The sequence below is a fragment of the Oryctolagus cuniculus genome, chromosome 13, assembly GCF_964237555.1.
Source record: "Oryctolagus cuniculus chromosome 13, mOryCun1.1, whole genome shotgun sequence".
In the NCBI taxonomy this organism is placed as follows: Eukaryota; Metazoa; Chordata; class Mammalia; order Lagomorpha; family Leporidae; genus Oryctolagus; species Oryctolagus cuniculus.
The window spans coordinates 99,973,176-99,992,936 of NC_091444.1; the positions used below are offsets into that span (position 1 = coordinate 99,973,176).

At 46.2% G+C, this 19,761-nt stretch overlaps 1 protein-coding gene across 5 annotated transcripts in view; it reads right to left on the reverse strand.

Annotated features, from left to right (window-relative positions):
• MPP7 (MAGUK p55 scaffold protein 7) overlaps nt 1-19,761 on the reverse strand; it is a 270,834-nt gene that overhangs the window by 52,573 nt on the left and 198,500 nt on the right. For all 5 annotated transcript variants that reach the window (XR_011381720.1, XR_011381719.1, XM_070056057.1 and 2 more), the window contains one exon: nt 4,560-4,730. Coding sequence is in view for 3 of the 5 variants with exons in the window: in XM_070056057.1 (XP_069912158.1) it covers nt 4,560-4,730 (171 nt within the window). In the remaining 2 variants the exon portion in view is untranslated. The remainder of the gene's footprint in view (nt 1-4,559; nt 4,731-19,761) is intronic.

The window sequence follows — 19,761 nt, forward strand, 5'->3', positions numbered from 1 at the left end:
TTACTTTGAAAGTCAGCATTATAGAAAGAAAGGGTGATCCAGAGAGACAGGGAGAGAGAAAGAGATCTTCCATCTGCTGGTTCACTCTCCAAACGGCTGCAACAGCCAGGGCTGGGCCAGGCTGAAGCCAGGAGTCTGGAATTTCATCTGGGTTTCCCACGTGGGTGGCAGGGGCCCAAGGCCCTGGGCCTCATCTGCTCCTTTCCCAGGTGCATTAGCAGGGAGTCAGATGAGAAGTTGAGCAGCCGGGACTGAAACCAGTGCTCCAGCATGGGATTCTGGCATTGTAGGTGGCAGCTTCACACCCTGCGACATAACACGAGCCCCTGTTGCTTTCATAATAGGAGAAAAATATTCCTCAGGAAGCACCAATTATGCTAATTATGCTAACTTGATCTGCTTTCATTTCTTCGGCATTAAACCCAACAAAAACCATGTGGTATTATGGTATCGGCAGGAAAGACCAATACTCCGTACCTCCCCAGGCACGTTTCTCTTCCAGTTTCAAGATGAGCATTGCTTCCGGCAGCTTTGAGAACACCAGACAAAACCAAATCAGGGGGCCTGCGATGTGGCCTAGTGGGTAGAGCTGCTGCCTGCAATGCCAGCACCCCATTTGGGGCCCAGTTCAAGTCCTGGCTGCTTCATTTCTGATCCAGCTTCTTGCTAATGAGTCTGGGAAAGCAGCAGCAGATGCCCCAAGTGCCTGGGCCTCTGCCACCCATGCGGGATGGAGCTCCTGGTTTCTGACTTCGGCCTAACCTGGGCCACTGCAGCCATTTGGGGAGTGAACTGGCAGATGGAAGACTTCTCTCTCTCTCTCTCTGCCATGGAGTGGGTAGGGCAGAAGCTTGCCCCCTACTGGCCAACCCATGGCATGGGGTTGGGGGGTGCTGGATTTAGGTCGTTTCCCTGCTTTTCTTTCTCTGCCCTCCCTAGAAAGACACAGGAGCCACTGTTCAGCTGTGTTACTAACACAAGAAAAAGAACAAGACCGGCACTCGTTATTAAGTCCTTTATGTTTTAAAGCAATTGTATGAACTTGAGAAATACTGCTCATGAATAGGGGAGCAGAGTGTCAGGGGCTTAAAGAGTTCCAGAGGAAGTTAATTTTTCTTATAGAAATTTCAGAATAATGGCTAAAAAGCATAAATCGTTGAGCAAATCCACAATATCCAATTAAGATACAATTAAAAGTGAGGGTTTTTTTTTTAAAGTTTTTATGTATTTGTTTGAGAGGCATGGACAGAGAGGGGTCCCATTTGCCAGTTCACTCCCCTAAACACCTGAGACTAAGGAATCCAATCTAGGTTTCCCACATGAGGAGCACCCATCGCCTGCTGCCTCCCAGGGTGCACCCAGCAGGAAGCCTGAATCTGGTAGAGCCAGGACTGAAACCCAGCCCTCCAGTGGGAGATGTGGCTGTCCCAAGAGGTACCTGAACCGCTACGCCCCCAGTGGTTAAGCCATCACTGTAACACATGCATGAGAAAGCCCAGCATTGAAATGTAACGCCAAGGGAAGCAAAAAGCCAAAGTACGCTGCTGCAGCCAGTTCACTACCACCAAGTCAGACAGCAACAAGGCACTGCCTGTGTGCACAGCCTGGCACCTATGGACATCAGTGCTACAACCAGCGGCAATGGCTCAAAAGCCAAACACACTCCCCAGTCCCTCTGCCCAGCAGCTCAATATCACCTGGGGACATGGAGGAAGCGCAGACTCACTGCCACCCTGCTCCTCCCCCGCCAAAAAAAGCCAGGCTGTTGATTCCATCAGAAACTGTGGATTAAAGACATCCACAGTGAGTATAATACAGGTAAAAACTGCGTAGCCCTAGAGGTGGGGCTGGAGGTCTGCGAGCAGGCAGGGGCACTGCCCACTGCGTCCTCTCCAAGAGTGCTTCTGCCTGTGGCTCCTGAGAGGCTGTCTCTGAACTCCAAGGACACAGCAAACAGATGGAGCACAGAGCGCTTCCCGGTGATGGCAAGACTCACCCTCGGCAGGCAGTGGAAAACGTGGGCGGATCTGAGCAAGCTGGACTGAGACCATCCGCCTAGAACACTCTAGGAACTCACTGGGGCCTCGAACGAACAGTGAGGGGTCGTGCCTGAACAGCGGGGTAGGGGTCGGGGGGGGGGGCGGGGGGGAGAGGCTGCAAGCTTGATGGACTGACCCGGGGGCTGAGGGTCCTGCTCATGTTGGGAGATCACAGGGATTCTCCGAGAAGCAGGACATGGAAACCTAAGGAATCCACACAGCAGTCGGGGAAGGGCAGCAGCTGTAGTGGGACGTACATCACTTTAGGGTCCTGCTGGGAGTATAAGAATCCAATGAGAGGAGGGAGGAATGGCCTGATGCAAAAGAGAGGCTCTTTGCCACAAACAAGTTCCTTTTGCATTCAGATGTCAGGGACCCAAGGTCAAGGGCAAAGGGAAATGTGACAGCCCAAGTGCATACGATTAAACCAAGCTAAACAGTAACTTGACTTTTAGAAGTATCTTTCTTGTGAGGCAGAGTGACAGTCACTCACACTCACACACACACACACACACACACACACACACACCTCTCCCATTTGCAGTGTTCACTCCTCAAATGCCTGCAACGGCCAGAACACAATCTAGGTCTCCCACGTGGGTGGCAGGAACACAGCCACCCAAGCCACCATCACCTAGTGCCTTCCAGGGTGCACAGTGGCAGGAACCTGGAGCCAGGCATCCAGCCAAGGCGTTCCAGGGTGGGATGTGGGCTTCTTGGTGAGAAGTTTAACTGCCAGGCCAAATGCCCACCCCACCGTCCAGATGACTTCTAATGCAATGGCCACTGGTCGTGTGTGTGAGCCTGGGAATGTGTGCACTGCTATTTGGGAGCCGGGCACTGCAAGGTCCATGCAAACAAATGCACCTATGGGAATATTCAGCAGGGGAGGTCTGGGGAGACCTGGACCCTGCAGCTAGAGCGCATTCTGAATCTCCTTTGGATGTGTGTGTGTGAACCCACACTTCTGAATCATGCAAGCCATGCCAGCAGCTGCTGGCGCCACCAACCACCTCCCGTGCAGAAAGATGTGGGAAAGTCTATTTGAATGGACACCACGTGCTGCAGCCTTTCAAAGGACTCCTTCCACGTGACTGCCGTCGGGTTTATAAAGCAGGGGTGGCCATCTGCATACTGCCAACATCATTCACGGGCCCCCACACAATTGTCAACTTAAAAATTAGCATGCTGGGGCCGGCGCTGTGGCACAGTAGGTTAACGCCCTGGCCTGAAGCGCTGGCATCCCATATGGGCACCGGTTCTAGTCCCGGATGTTCCTCTTCCGATCCAGCTCTCTGCTATGGCCTGGGAGTGCAGTAGAAGATGGCCCAAGTCCTTGGGCCCCTGCACCCACGTGGGAGACCCGGAAGAAGCTCCTGGCTCCTGGCTTTGGATTGGCGCAGCTCTGGCTGTTGCGGCCATCTTGGGAGTGAACCAGTAGATGGAAGACTTCTCTCTCTGTCTCTACTTCTCTCTGTAACTCATTTTTCAAATAAATAAAATAAATCTTTAAAAAAATCAGCATGCTGTAGATTCACTGTTTCGAGTCCTGCCCGTGGTTGCCTTGGCAGTTAGAAAAAATGATTCTGAAGACCGCATATGGCCCGTGGGCAGGACATTCGCCACCCCGGTAAAAAGAGCAGTGAACAGGAGGCATTATAACCCTTTGTTTTAAATCACTGGCTTTGGTCCTGGGAGCTGGGATCTCTTACCACACGTTTACAGGAGCAACAAGGGCAGGGGAAGCCTGAGATTGTCCACATCTGTGAAGGCTGGACAAGGGGGAAGCTTGGGATGTTAATGGGAGTCAAACCGACTGACACGTCTACTTATTTAGTTGAGAGACAGAAAAAGAGAGGGAGAGCCTGTGCTACTCCCTGTCCACTGGTCCACTTCCCAAACACCTGCAACCATCCCCAGCTCTAGGCTTTTTCAGGAGCCAGGAACCCAATCCAGGTCTCCCATGTGGGTGGCAGGAATCCAAGTATTTGAGCTGTCAATCACCACGGACTCCTAAGGTCTGCATTAGCAGGAAGCTGTAGCCAAGAACTTGGGCACTCGACGATGAGACGTGGGCGTCCTAAGCTACAGGACCAATGCCCACCCCGACTCGCATTTCCTAACTACCTAATGCAGCTTCATCAAGTGACTGCGCAGCCGGAGATAACGGAGGACTACCATGACAGCTCATTGCGCTGAAGGTCTCAGTGCCACAGGGAGCCCAGGTGAGTCCCCCTTACGCAAACTGCTTGGGACCAGAGGCTTGAGAGAGGCACAGTGTTTTTGCTGTCCCCTCCCCTACACAGGCCCCATGAAGGTGCCACCAGCATCCATTCTTCATGGACGACTTAAAGTCTCTGCATGACCTGCAAGCACCAAAGGCCAGGAGACTGCGCTGTGCAGGCTGGACAAAGGCCTTTAAGATGAGCGACTTGCAGCTTGAAAGCCACAGGTAGCATGCACCTTGAAGCTGGACCCTCAGTGTGTCACTCAGACTTACACGCGAAAGCCAGCACTCACCAACCAAGACGACCAGCCGGTATTTCTCGTGAGTTTGTCTCCGGTATGGCGTCACCTCCTCGTAGGTGGGCACGTCAGCTGTGTCGTACTGTTCACTCTTCTTGCACTCGTACATGGACTTGTTTGTTTTCTTATCTTTTCTACTAAGGCGGAAGCTTCTTCGAAAGCCGGCTGCAAATACAGAAGGGAGAAATATATATTGTGTAATAACCCCACCTCCCCAAAAAAAAAACCCCAAAAGCAAAAATTAAAAAAAAAAACCTCTCAGAGCTAGGTTGGATTTTATTCATTAGAACACTATTATAAGTGCATTCATCAAGAGAAAAAAAAATTGTACACAATTTCTTAAGACAGCCATTTGTAAGAGAAATATCTATTTAATATTTAATTTTTATACCTGGAATAATATATATTTATTTGGTTCTAGATCATAAAGAATTCTTTTCAGAAATCATAAAGAAACCATAATAAAGCAGAATCACTCAGAAGTCACCAATATATTCACTGTGGATTGGTGAACACACTTTCAAAAAATTAAAGACACCATAAAAGCATTGTAGATGTAAATGACAAATTCTCCCATGCATCAATATTCGAAGCATAACCTAAACACACACCTGTGGCACAGACAGCATCTACTGTTAAATGAAAAGCAAACTAAATCAGGGAACTCACGGTGTGGGCTGGGCTGAGAACCAGGCTCAGCGGGCAACTCTGAAGTCACTCCACTCTGATGGGATTCCCAGCGAAGGGCTAACCGACCGAGCCAGGTTCGCTATCTCCCACGGAAATTCTGTTTTCATTATCTAAAGCATTTGCAATGAAGAAGAACTAGCTTTCACAGTCTCCACTGTGTGCCCATCCACAGGTTATGTTACATTTTCCCATTTTAAAGACTTAAGTACACTTCATGTCTGTGCAAAGAACCCTCCTAAGCTGTCATTTAGTGTGTACTTAAGTTTAGGCTAAAGTTTCTCTTCTCAGTCAACTCCATTTCATTGTCTTTTGCGCCGCTGGCTACTGCCTCGTTCTGGTTTCATTTCCTTTCTAGAAGACTGGGGATTATCACACACGCCAATCAAGCACTCAGGAAGCAGGGCCAATCAGTTCTCCACCTAACACTTAGACTTGCTCCAAATCCAGACTTCAAGGAGAAGACAGTGTGCTTATTCAAACGTGGAATCTATATTCTATGTCAGCACCATAGTATAAAATAATACGCAAGCACATGTTTAAATATATAAATGGATATTCTCTTTAGGAAGAATATGGGTTAAACTGGCTAGGTATAAAAGTTTCTTAGAAAGGCAAGACATCTTAGTGCCAGTTGTGGAGCAGCACCTTAAGCTGCCACCTGCAACGCTGGCATCCCACACTGGAGCGATGCTTCGAGTTCTGGCTGCTCTGCTTCCGATCCACCTCCTGCTGGTACTCCTGGGAAAGCAGCAGAAGATGGTCCATGTACCCGGGCCCCACCACCTATATGGAGGAGTCTGATGGGAGTTCCAGAGGCCCACCTGTCATGGGCATTTGGGGAGTGAATCAGAGGATGGAAAAATCTGTCTCCCTCCCTCTCTGTTACTCTGCCTTTTAAATAAGATAAATTTTTTTTTAAAAAAAGCAAAATTGAGGTATTTTATAATGAAATGAAAAAACCATTAGAACTGACATGTGTGAATTTTAGGGACTATGAATATAGTGACTATTACCATTGACTTGAGAAATTAATAAAACTTAAAATAAAAGCAATTTTTTTTAAAGATTCATTTATTTGAAAGAGTTACACAGAGAGAGAAGGAGAGGCAGAGAGAAAGTCTTCCATCCACTGGTTCACTCCCCAAATGGCCGCAATGGCCAGAGCTGCGCTGATCCAAAGCCAGGAGCCAGGAGCTTCCTCCAGGTCTCCCATGTGGGTGCAGGGGCCCAAGGACTTGGGCCATCTTCTACTGCTTTCCCAGGCCATAGAAGAGAGCTGGATTGGAAGTGGAGCAGCCGGGACTTGAACCGGCGCCCATGTGGGATGCTGGCCCTGCAGGTGGCGGCTTTACCCACTGTGCCACAGTGCCGGCCCCAGCAACTATGTTTAAAAAAAAAAATTATCAGTGACTAAACACAGATTTAGACAGCTCAGCTTAGGGTTTAATGAAAATCAGAGTTTAATGAAAATCAGTTAAGATCTTAAGAATGGAGTGATAAAATTCATCTGATAATGCATTTTTACAGCCTTCCAAGAGTTATTCTGACTTGGAAGGGATACTGGAGTTATTTGAGGGCAAAGATTATTGGGAAAAGATTTGAAACAAGGAAAGGGGTGGCCCCAGATCTGCAGTCTGAAGAAAAACACGTGAAGCGGCCCAGGAATGAGACACACCGGGGTCTCTATAGCGAGGGTTCCAGCTCCTGGGTAAGGACGGGGGAAAGTTCCGCTGTTCCTCGTGTTTTCTAGGACATGGGGAAGTTCCCCTCCTGCCCCGGAGTCTTCACCACAGCACGCGAGAGGCAGCGAGATCTGCAGGCCATTACCCCGAAGACAGGTGTCTCCTGGGACTTCAGCTGTCCCCAGCCACCTCTGCACCCAGCTCTCTCACTCCCGACGGCTGGCCCAGGCTCCAATGCAGTGTGACAGAGCTCTGGTTTGGCCCCAGACCCCACATCTGCCATTCTTTTAGTTATTTCCTCAGGAAGCCCACTCAATATAATAAAAGTATGTTAATTCCAAGGAGTTAATATATATCATATCGCTACTAATACTCTGTGAAGAACGATTAATAAAATGCCTGTGACTAATAAAATATAAAGTGATAGGGATACTTTTCCCCCTTTTTTCCTTTTTAAAGATTATTTATTTATTTGAGAGACAGAGTTACAGACACAGAAAAGGAGAGAGAGGTCTTCCATCTGCTAGTTCATTCTCCAAATGGCTGCAACAGCCTGATCTGGGCCCATCCGAGGCCAGAAGCCAGGAACTTTTTCAGGGTCTCCCACACGGGTACAGGTGCCCAAGGACTTGGGCCATCTTCTACTGCTTTCCCAGGCAGTTAGCAGAGAGCTGGATCGGAAGTGGAGCAGCTGGGACTTGAACTCGTGCCCATATGGGATGCAGGCTCCACAGGCGGAGGCTTTACCTACTATGCCAAGGCACCAGCCCCTAGAGGCACATTTTCAATAAACAAAGCTACTTTCCAGCATTGTAAACTGACTTTTCAATAGATGGGACTAATGTTTCCCTAGCTTTGTTCCTGCCTCATCAGCCTCTCTGAAATCATTGACCTTCATTTCCTATAAACTAGTTGTGAATAGTCATCCCTTAAATAGCAGTTCAAATTTAAATAAAGTTACAACTCACATAATCCACTGCCCTAATATTTTGTGTGATTTTAGACTGATAAAAATATGTTGTTTAAACTACCTAATAATTTAATCATTTTAGCTTGGTTTGATATAAGTACAGACAATATCATAAAATAACCAACTATTATAATCTATCATCACTTGGACCCCTGAATCAACCTCTTCACTATTCTCATGCAGATTTTCTAAGTTCTATGAATGTTAATTATTTTTGTTCTAATTAGAAAAGCTAGAATGTTCTAATATCAGGTGCATGGCTCATGCCTCCTGGAAGTTAATTATAGGATACGCAGCTAGAAATATAAACTCCTGTGCTGGTGTTGTGGCTTCATAGGCCAAGCCTCGCCTGCGGTGCTGGCATCCCATATGGGAGCTGGTTCTAGTCCCGGCTGCTCCACTTCCGATCCAGCTCCCTGATGATGGGCCTGGGAAAGCAGTGGAGGATGGCCTAAGTGCTTGGGCCCCTGCACCCAGGTGGGAGACCCTGAAGAAGCTCCTGGCTCCTGGCTTCAAATGGGCCCAGCTTAGGCTGCTGTGGCCATTTGGGGAGTGAACCAGCGGATGGAAGGCCTTTCTCTCTGCCCCTCCCTCTGCCTGTCTATAACTCTACCTCTCAAATAAATAAATAAAATCTTTAAAAAAAGATATATAAACTCCTTTACGAGTATTCCTTGTGATGGAGGTCTGAGGGAGTGTTTCCTCAGCTCACTACAGAGCTACAGATTCTTGGCACAGGAACAGATGGAGCAGGGACATAAATGTGTTGTCCAAAGCAAATAACGTCCGACAGTGAAAACCCGAAAGATTCCTCACCAGCAAATCCCAGCTGAACCCAGAATCACAATGCCTGCATGTTGGCAACACACTGGTGCTTCTCCTTTCATCATAAATGACAGAGCAGGGAAGAGAGAGACGGTACTGAGGTTTCTGAAGTGAGGTGGCGATGTCCCAGATGGGGACCGTGCCCTGAAGAACGGCTTGATGTCAGCCATCCAGGGCTCTGTACAGAGCAGGTGCTCACCCGCAAGCTGACCAACTGGAATTTAAGCACCCAGTGACAAAAACCCACACGGTCATTCCTATCTCGTTCAAATTGCAACAAAGCAGGCAGGACACATTTTGCACCTTCCCAAGTCAACAGTCTCAGAGGAAGATGGCAGGACCGGGCAGTGTGCCGGTGACTGCCTTAGAGCTGGGTGGAGCTCTGGACGTCACCAGGCTGGCCCCTCAGCGTGGGCACAGGTGCACCTGTCACTCACGCACTCATCCCCGGCAGTTTCACAGTAGCAACCACCAACCACATGCAGTCCACGTAGGTCCCCAGCTTCAGCCCCTCATCCTTGGGTTATGAAACAAGAGAGGCAGGCAGGTGGCTGCCTGGTCACCGGCGAGAGAGGGGCAGGCGGTCTGGTCCAGCACCTACGCTTCCTTGCTGATCTATCAGCTGTGTGGCCGGGGGAATCTCAGAAACTGTGTCTAGCAAGAAACAAAGGAACTGAACTAAGAGCCTCATCAGTCCACTTTTATTGAATCTTTATTTTAATTAAGTTTCATAAAAATATTATGAAAGATACGAGATGCTAAGATTAAAGCTCAGATGAAATATGCTACACATGTTAAATGCCTGAAGCACCTTATTAAGTGGTAAGGAATTTTAAAAAGATACAATAGGGAGCTGCCACTGTGGAGCAGTAGGTAAGGCCAGCACCTGCGACGCCAGCATCCCATAGGGGCGCAAGTTCAAGTCCCAGCTGCTCCACTTCAGATCCAGCTCCCTGCTGATGCACTTGGGAAAGCAGTGGAAGATGGTCCAAGTGCTTGGGCCCCTGCATCCACATGGGAGACCCGGATGGAGTTCCTGGCTCCTGGCTCTGGCCTGGCCCATCCCTGGCTGTTGAAGTCACTTGGGGGAGATGGATAGACCTCTTATCTCTGTCTCTGAAACTCTTTCAAATAAATAAATCAGTCTTTAAAAAGAGAGAGAGAAAAGACACAACAGGAAGATCGAGTGTGTCTTGACGGTTCCTTTTCTGGCAGATATTTCTGTGACCATATTTAAAAAGCATCCTTCCCTCTTATCTTTCCTACTGATCTCAATCTGTTATTTATTCCTCTGCTCAGCTACGTTCTAGAGTTACATACCCATATCTTACATTCAGACACACAGGTGCATGTATGCAGATACACACAGAGTAAGAAAACTAGAAAGGAAAATTTGCAGCCTGGAACAGCCGATAAAGCAGCCAGAACAAAGGTTACACCAAAAGGCATGAAAGCCTCAGTACTGTGTGTGATTAGTTCTCAGACTGCTTCCAGGGTTCTGTTCTCTCTCGGCAGCCAGAGGGGACTGCAGCTGGCCTGCCCTTCTAGGTAGGACACAGGCTGGAACGCCCAAGCTTCAGTCAAATAATGATTGACGTATCCGAACTCCCAGGCTAACGTAAGGGTGAGCTTCAAGGAGACCAAGTTCTGTGTCAGAAAACAAAGGGGGCTACTGATCATAATACTTGGATCATTATACTTCAGATATTTCAGTCATAATACTTGGTTCCCTTTTTAAAGGGGAGACCAAAAGAACTATGAACTTCAGCTGAAAGCAAGCAAGGACTCTTTTAGATAAAATCCAAAAAGAACCCAGAACCTACTTACGTTGTGGCACAAAAATCTAAAGGAAAGAAAAGGAACATTAAAAAGCAACTTAGAGCAAGGGAATGGTTTTACACAAAATACATTTTTCCCTGCTATTTCACGTTTTTGTAATTTATAATTGGCTCAACTTTTTTTTTTTTCCAGGCAGGCTTTTTTTTTTTTTTTTTTTTTTCCAGGGAGCTTACCCACAGCTGCTAGAGATTTGTGTTTTTGAAAGGAATATCACGTTTACTTTATTACAATAGCAAAGTCACTCCAGAGTTAGGACTGGAACTGCAGGTCGGCCCCAAATCGCTAAGGGAACCTGCTGACCTAATGTTTTCCAGCAGACACTGTTTATGGCGACTGGTTAATGAATCTCTTAACTGCAAACTCTGTTTACAGTAAAACACGTTTTAAATATAAAGAGGGATATTTACGCGGCTTGCTATTTGCTCCTTCCTTCAATAAGGCTACAATAAACATCTCTGTAGATAGCTTCATTGCACAATGATTTATTTCACTAGGACAAACTGCCAGAAGTTACAGCTTGGCCAAGTGCTTTGCGGATCGGTTAATAACAACGTCCATTTTCACCCAGGACAGGTACAATGCTCAGCTCACCAATCTCTCATAAAAGGACTGCTCCACGCTTCTTTAAAATCTTCAGTGATTTGACAAGGGACAAGTTGTACATTGTTGCTATTTTCACTGCTAGAGGGGTTGAACTTCTTTTTTATGCTGGTTACTCATTTGCAATTCTTATTTCTTCTGCAAACTGTTATTAACACATTTCGATCATTTTCCGATCTTCATAAACACACACACACATTTCTTTCAGTAAGGTCATTGCAAGGTCTTTGCCTTATCCCAAAGAGTTTAAAGCTTTTCAATTTCCCTGCTAACTTTTAAGAAGAAGAAACTGACAAGGTTTAGGAGTCTGAACTTGTCAATTTCTCTCCTTTGTGACTTCTTCCACTGTTGTGAGGACTTTCCTGCCCTTAGCTCTGGTCAGTACTCACCTACATTTTCTCAGGTTTTCAAAAGGAGGTTGTATGGCTTTACACTTAATTTTTTTCATCCCATCTGGAATTACTCATGCGCGATCATGAGCTCAAGCTCGTGAAGTGTGGCTGTAATCTGATATTTTTCTAAATAATTACCCCGTGGTCCCAGCAATACTTCGAGAACAATCCCTTTTACCACTTGGGGTTGATGCACATGTGTGGACTCGCTATCAGACTGCTGCCTATGACGTCAGCAGAGTAAAAAGGTTATTCCTGGGCGGTGTTTCACTCACGCTCTCACAAGCCGTGGAGATTTACTGAGAACTTACTAGATAACAGGCCCTACACGAAGCACTTCGTGTAGAAGACTTTATTCCCAGTGAGGCAGGAAGCCACTGTCCACATGTTTGTTAAGAAGCCTTTTTGGGGGTCATAAAGAAATGACTGCCAAGGCTTTGTCTGGGTCAACTGGTAAACGACAAAACAAAGCCACAAGGAGACCTGGAAATGCCCGCCTACACATGGAGAGGCACCGTGGGAAAATGACGCACCTGCTGATACTGCGAGAAATAATTTCATAGGGAAATTATCAAGGAAGAGCGGTAGCTTAATTTAGGGATCAAAAACATAAGCAGTTGTTTCTGGTAGAAGGTTCTTTTCCCTCCCAAATATAATGATATACAATTATTTTAGAGTCCTCTGGTTTCAACCCAAGGACCTGTGTGACTATGCCACTGGCCTGAAGGTGCTCCGGGGAGAAGGGCCTGGAGGACAGGCAGCAAACACAGTCGGACAGAAGGGACAGGTTCCAGGGCGCCATAGCTCCGGCATGACTGGCATTCACACTCCTGTGTCACACGCCAGAGAGGGCTCCAGGCACAAAGAAGTAAGACATGGGGGCTGGCGCTTTGGCATTGCAGGTAAAGCCACAGCCTGCAGCGCCAGCATCCCATATGGGTGCCGGTTCGAGTCCCTGCGAATGCATCTGGGAAGGCAGTGGAGGATGGTCCAAGCACTTGGGCCCCTGCACCCACAGGGGAGACCTGGAAGAAGCTCCTGGTTCCTGGCTTCGGATCAGTTCAGCTCTGGCCATTGCAGCCATTTGGGGAGTGACCCAGTGGATGGAAGACCTCTCTCTCTCTCCCTCCCTCCCACTCTCCCTCTCCCTCTCCCCCTCTGCTTCTCTGAAACTCTGCCTTTCACATAAATAAATATTAAAAAAAAAAAGAGAGAGAAATGCTGACAGCCTGATGTCATCAGTAAACCCTTGCATGCACTGAATCAAGAAAGTGTGCCCTGGAAAACAGTAGGAGTATCACCTGTTAATCAGGAGGGAAGAGAGGAAGAGAGGGAGGAGGAGAGGGAGGAAGGGTGGAGGGAGGGAGGGAGGATCTGCTGGTGGCCACTAAAAACTATTCTCAAATACTTTAAGGAGTTTTCACAATGGGGACCATGAGGTTTATTTCTGCAAGTGTTCTCATCATTCAGATGTGACTTTGACATTTAAGGAAAAAAGTAAATTTGGGCAACTGTGATTTGGTCATGTCCAAAGCTATTTCACAACATCACATTGCGCAAAATCAGCCATCAGAAGTGTTAGTACCTATATATGTAAATTAAGACATCGTTACCATTGTTAAAATAAGCTTCTTGGCCAGCGTTGTGGCTGCAGGGCAGGAGGTGAGATTAAGCTAACACCGGTGATGCTCACATCCCATAGGCGCACCGGTTCTAGTCCCAGCTACTTCAATTCTGATTTGGCCCCCAGCTAAGTCCAAGCGCTTGGGTCCCTTCCGCCCACGTGGGAGACCCAGATGGAGTTCCAGGCTCCTGATTTTGGCCTGGCCCAGCCCAGGCTGTGCTGAGTGTATTTGGTAAACAAACCAATAGATGGAAAATCTCTCTGTCTCTCTCTCTCTGTCACTCTCCCTTTCAAATAAATAAAAATTTTGAAATATTATATAGCACCATGAAAACGCATTTGATATAATAATGGGAAAAGCTAGACAGAATATAATAATCATATTTACACTAGAGTTTTACACTTTTTACAAATGCGAAAATTGGTATGGATACAGAAATACAGAAAGACAAAGAACAGATAGTGGTTGCGTTAGAGAGGGCTGTGGGTAATTACTTTGTGCTATTTTTCAAACTCTTCATCCTGTCGCATTATTTTACAAATTGACGAAAGCGGAGTCCACAGTCTACAAGCAGTGTGACAAATGATCTCCAGCGCTGGCAGGAGCATTGGCCAGGCTACACAGACAGGCAGCGCGAAACCCGTGTTCATTACATCCCAGAGTGAAGCTCTCGCCGTGAATACACTGAAGCGGTTACGGTCAAGCTGGCGTATTTACAACACTTACAGACAGTTGATAAATCCAAACATGAAGAAAGCAACGAGAGCAAAACCATTGAAATGATTTAGAGAGAGAGAGAGAGAGAGAGAGAGAGATGTTGGGATAAGAACGCTACAGATCAAGGACCATGGAAGACGGGCAAAGATCCAGGATTTTCATCGAAGAAAGGAGAATATAAAAGAAAAGGACTTGAGAGTTTGGAAATCTGACAACCAAACTAATAAAACGGAAAGTCGCTAATTGCCATATTCTTCAGCTGCTGCGAGCAACTTCAATGTAAATCTGCAATGTAAGCATTCGCGTTTAATGATCTCATGTGTTCATAAAATTCCAATTTTATAAAAACTGCATGATTAGCATCTTATGAATAAACATATCCATTAACACAAAAGACCCTCAAAGAAAGCCAAAGTAATCTACCACCCACACGGACAGCCCCAGAAACTGTGTCAAAGTGAGAGAATGGGGGGCTTGCTGTCGATTCAGAGAGAGAGAGGATATTATTACATTATCCTCCTGCAACTTTTCAGATGACACAGAGTCCATCTTCAACTATATATTTCTTTTACATAATCAACTCTCCTAACAACATTGGCTACTATGCATTTCTAATGTTTAAATACGCTTTTACTATGTTTAAATGACATGTTCACAGCATGTCATTTAAGTGCATATCTTGAATCTTCACAGAATTACACTGCTCACAGGTACTTCAAAAATTACAGGCTTAGAGATGGATTTATTTAAAACTCCTGCTTGTGAAAGAAATCCGCTTATTTGATGCAAGCGGTCAAGAAAACGGCTTGTATCTTAAAAGCAGTTAAAAATAAATATTTAAGTTCTTTTTTTTCTCACCTTAAATACACCATAGTGTGGATTTCATTTTGTTGTAGTTGGAAAAACTACCACAAGCAGTGTATGTAAATTATTTTTTGCTTCTTAAACTATGGGATGGTTTGACCAGGCAAATATTTAACTGGTTCAACAAGCTCTTTATTCGTTACAAGGAAGAGAATTTTTAAGTATAAAGTAACTTTTTTTAAGATTAAAAAAAAAAACCATGTAGACATTAATATAAACTAAGCAGCTGGAAATTATTAGACAATGTTAGATTTCTGACAACAAAACACTGAAAAGTTCTATTAAAAATAAACCTTTCGAATATAATGCCACTGCTGTTAGCACAGATCATAACAAGTAAAAAAATGACCTAGCCACAGGCTCTGAACACAGAATTATGATTGAAATCGTGCTCCCACAGTGCATCAATCAAAATTAACCTGAGATAACTAAGAACATTTAAAAGTGTTCTCTAAGCAAAGACAGTGGAAGGAGGATTACACGGAGCAGAAAGGCAACACTGACCCTCAGCAGACTGGGGTACTCAGTTGACTAGATTCACCTTATAAACGCACGGCTGGAAAAAGAAACAAGCACCACACCAAAGACATACGCGCTAACGTCGTCACAGCTTACAGTCACGTTACGGAGAAAGGGAGAAAAAGTGTTTTAAACAAATTAACAGAAAATTCATCTCTGGAGTGGCACACAGTTGCTCCCAATAAAACATAAAGATGTGTCCAAATGCTATCTACCCGCGTGAATCTTTCAGCCCATCTCAAGGGCAAAGAAAAGGAACGAAAAGCCACAGCAAGCGTGGAATGAAACCATGGGCGCTTACATCAGACATTAACCAGCAATTTCCAAGGCAAACAATTATCACGTCTTCAAAGTGCTCCTGGTACCACTCACAATTATTTTTAAAGCTCAGCACAGCATCCCCATTAAAACAGAGAAAAAGAAACCATGTTAGGATCCAATTTTCTGCCAGCCAGCTAATAAAGAAATGAATTCTTACTTACACTTCCAAAATTATGCAAAAAAATACAGTTTGCACACATAAAATTGCACATAAAAATACAGTTCTGAACTGAAGGGAAAATTGGATTTGAATTTTTAATATATATTTTTGTAAGTTGAGTCCATCCGTGCAACCTATAATTCTGGGAATGGTTTTTTTCCTTTTTTTTTTCTGTCAGAAAAAATATTTCCAAGTAGTATTCCAGACATGTTGAGATTATGCAGAGTTCCTTCTTGTTCAAGAACGAGCCTGAACCACTTCTGAAAGAATGCTTCTAAATGTTCTTTTGGTCTCAACTTTTTTTTTTTTTTTTTGGACAAAATATTACAGCAAACAATTTGGTCCTAACTGTATTTACCTATGTCACATTCTTGAACAAAAAGATCAAATATCGGGGCAGACGGACATGTTTACCGGATTTATAAAACAGAACACATTGAGGATCAATGGTACTTAAATGGAAGAGAACAGGGAGAAATAAGGAACAGGATTAGGAAAAAACAAACGGAATGACAGGATGAGGTGACTAAGTACAGTTAAGAGAAACAACAGCATGGACAAGTTTGTTTTTTATTTAACTTTATGGTCAACACTTGTTGAGTTGCACAGAAAAAAGCAGTCTGAACTTCCGTTAAGCCCCCAAACTGATCTTGTTTTAAAGGAATGCATGTAGGACTGTAGCAAAGGGCAGAAGTGGAGGAAAATGGATTTTTCAGGAGACCGGTTGCAAGGAGAAACTAGGTAAGAAAACAGATACCTGATAAACAGTGCTTTGTGAACTAATCAGGGAAAATTTGCATTAATGAATTCACCAGAAGAAAACACTCTGTCATTCCCACCCATGTCAGGAAAGAATTATTTTTTCGTGTGGATGATTCTGCAGCACCGTAGGAAAAGGGGTACCTTTAAAGCTGACTGTTCTAATTAAGAAGCAGTTACACGTTCAGAGAGGGACCACTGCTCACCCACCCATCAAAGCGAAACGCAATTTTCAAGAGCCTGTAAGGAGAGTCAGTGAATTATTCCCAATCGTGTGTGTGTGTGCATAAAATAAACGGCTTCACCACCTTTATGCACTGGCAGCCCTTGATGTATGGGGGTTCCACTTTCAAAGATGTAATTTTCTGCAATTCATATTTATGGGATGTCGTAAGTTTCCCCTCGTGTTACGATTACAGTATTTTCTGCAAACTCCACGTAACTTCTATGGCCCAGGCCCCCTTCCTCCCTTCTTTCGAGTGATAATGGGCAGATCTTCTTCACTGATGAAACTCTGACTTACAAGAAACGAGGTGTGGCACACGTCGGCTGAGAATCGCCTCGCACACGTTCTCCACTATCAGATGGCTTACTGAACCCAGCTTTCAAGTGCCCGCCTTATAAACACTGACGTTCACATCCTGGGTTGTCAGATGACTTCTCTCCAAGACTGTCCAAAGACGATTCTGGTGCAGAATACATTTTTCATAAATAGGACTCGCCATCGGGTGAAGGGCTACTGGCATACGCTCTTTTGAACTGTAGATACTTTGGAAAAAACGTGCAAACGAATGGGCTATCTTCATCAAGCTGACAAGCGGCTTCTGGGGGCCACCCCTTTGGTGCCAGGGTGATCTGTCTGTGGGTGGACCACTTCTGTTCCTTCTGTGACTCACCAAACACAAGGCGAGGATGCAGGTGATGGACAAAGGCAAGGTGCTCTGTGGCCTTGGGGACTCAGCTGCCACCCGGGAGGCCCGTGGCCCATTTCAGAGGGCCTGGGATCACGTCCTGCCTCTGCCTCTGAGGCAACTTCCCACTACCGTGCCTAGGAGGCACAAGGTTTTAGACTACGTCAGGTTCAGATGGGGCTCCTGGCTCCTGGCAGGCACTGGGGGAGTGAATCATTAGACAGAAGACTTCCCCTCCATCCCCACCCTCATTCCTTCTGCCTTGCAAATAAATAAATACCCCCCCTCCCCAAATAAGGTCTGGGACCAGTGCTGTGGCGCAGCGAGCTAAGCCCCTATTTGCAGTGTCAGCATCCCATATGGGTGCCAGTTCGTGGCCCAGCTGCTCCTCTTCTGATCCTGCTCTCTGCTGTGGCCTGGGAAAGCAGCGGAAGCTGGCCCAAATGCTTGAGCCCCTTTACCCACATGGGTGACCCAGAGGAAGCTCCTGGCTCTGGATTGGCCCAGCACTGACCGTTGTGGGCGACTGGGGAGTGAACCAGCAGATGGAAGGTCTTTGTCTCTGTCTCTCCATCTCTCTATCTGTAACTCTGCCTCTCAAATACATATCTTTTTTTCTTAAAAAAAAAAAAAAAAAAAAAAAAAGTAAGGCCCTAAGGTAAGACAGTATCTCAGAGATTTTTCTAGGTAGTTCTTGGGAAAGCTCTCATAAGAAAGTCAAATTTCTGGCACTCCCTTGTCTGTTTTCCAGAGCTGCCTTAGAACCAGACAAAAGGGCCACGTACCAAGCACAGAGGCCAGCCGACCCTGGCTACGTGAGCCAGACATGCTGAGATTATGCAGAGTTCCTTCTTGTTCAACCAGCGTGCGTGCAGGTGCTGTGACATACCTGGGAAGGAGGTTCTCTCTCCTAGGTTCTGCTGGGTCCCCAAATCTTACGCCCCTGTACGTGATATGCAGAGGCCAAAATGCTATAACCGTTTTGGTTGACCTGCGCCATTGAGACACATTGTTTTAGTGAGAGAAACATTTGATGTGGAAGACATGGCAGATCTTGGGAGGAAACATTCTTCCTCAATGCATAACTACCACAGACGTATTCAGAGCAGGAGAGGAGAAAGTGATGGCTAACTTTATCTGGCCACGGTGCCCAGATATTTGGTTGAACACAACTCTGGATGTTTCTACATTTTGGATGAGAATAACGTTAAGACTGGCAGACTGTGAGCAAAGCAGGCTTCTTCCAGGATGTGGCCTTGTCTAGCCTGTCAAAGGACTTGACCCAAACTGACCTCCCATGACCACCAAGAAATTCCACCTGTGGACCCTTCCAGTCTTCGTTTCTCTCTCCAAGAAAGGGTGCTGGATTTTTTTGCCGGCTCTTCCACCCAACCAAGCTCTGCACGCTGATCAGGAAGGTCTCCAGGAAGCTCCCTGTCGCGATATCTGTGGTCACGGCTCACTCCGCATCCCATGGGACCCTTCGGCAGCATCTGTCACAGTCAATCACTCTGTCCTCCTTTGAGGTTCTGCATTCACTTGGCTCCCGGGGAAAAAATCACACACATGCTTTTCCTCCTCCTCGACGTGGAGTTCTTTTCTTACCCGTTGCTACGCTCACCCCCCTGGGGATCTCATCCAGCTTCATGGCTTCCAGTATGGTCTATCGTGGACAACGCCCAAGTTGATGGCCTGAACTCAAGGGCTGTCTGCCCATCTGCCTAGCTGACATTTCCATTTAGGTCTCCCTCACACTGTGTCCCACATAGAACATCTAAACGTCCTCTACCCCACCCCCATAGTCTCTGCTGTCTCAGTAAATGGGAGCTCCATTCTTGCAGCTTCTAACTCCAAATACTGTCTACACCATCGTGATACTCCTATTTGTCTGAAAATACTGTCAGTGCTACCTTCAAAATCTATCTACGGTCAGTGTTGTAGCATGGTAGGTTAAGCTTCTGCCTACAGTGCCGGCATCCCATACGGGTGCTGGTTCAAGTCCCGGCTGCACCACTTCCGATCCAGCTCTCTGCTATGGCCTGGGAAAGCTGTAGAAGACGGCCCAAGTCCTTGTGCCCCTGCACCCTGGTGGGAGACCTGGAAGAAGCTCCTGGCTTGGATCGGCCCAGCTCTGGCAGTGGCAGCCATTTGGGGAGTGAACCAGCAAATAGAAGACCTCTCTGTAACTGTGCCTCTCAAATAATTAATTAAAACAAAACAAAACAAAATATAAAACTACATCTGGGAACTGATGCCTTCACATCGCCTCCACTGAGGCCACTGAGACTCAGGAGTTCTCTGCCGCTGCCCTCGCTCCCTTAC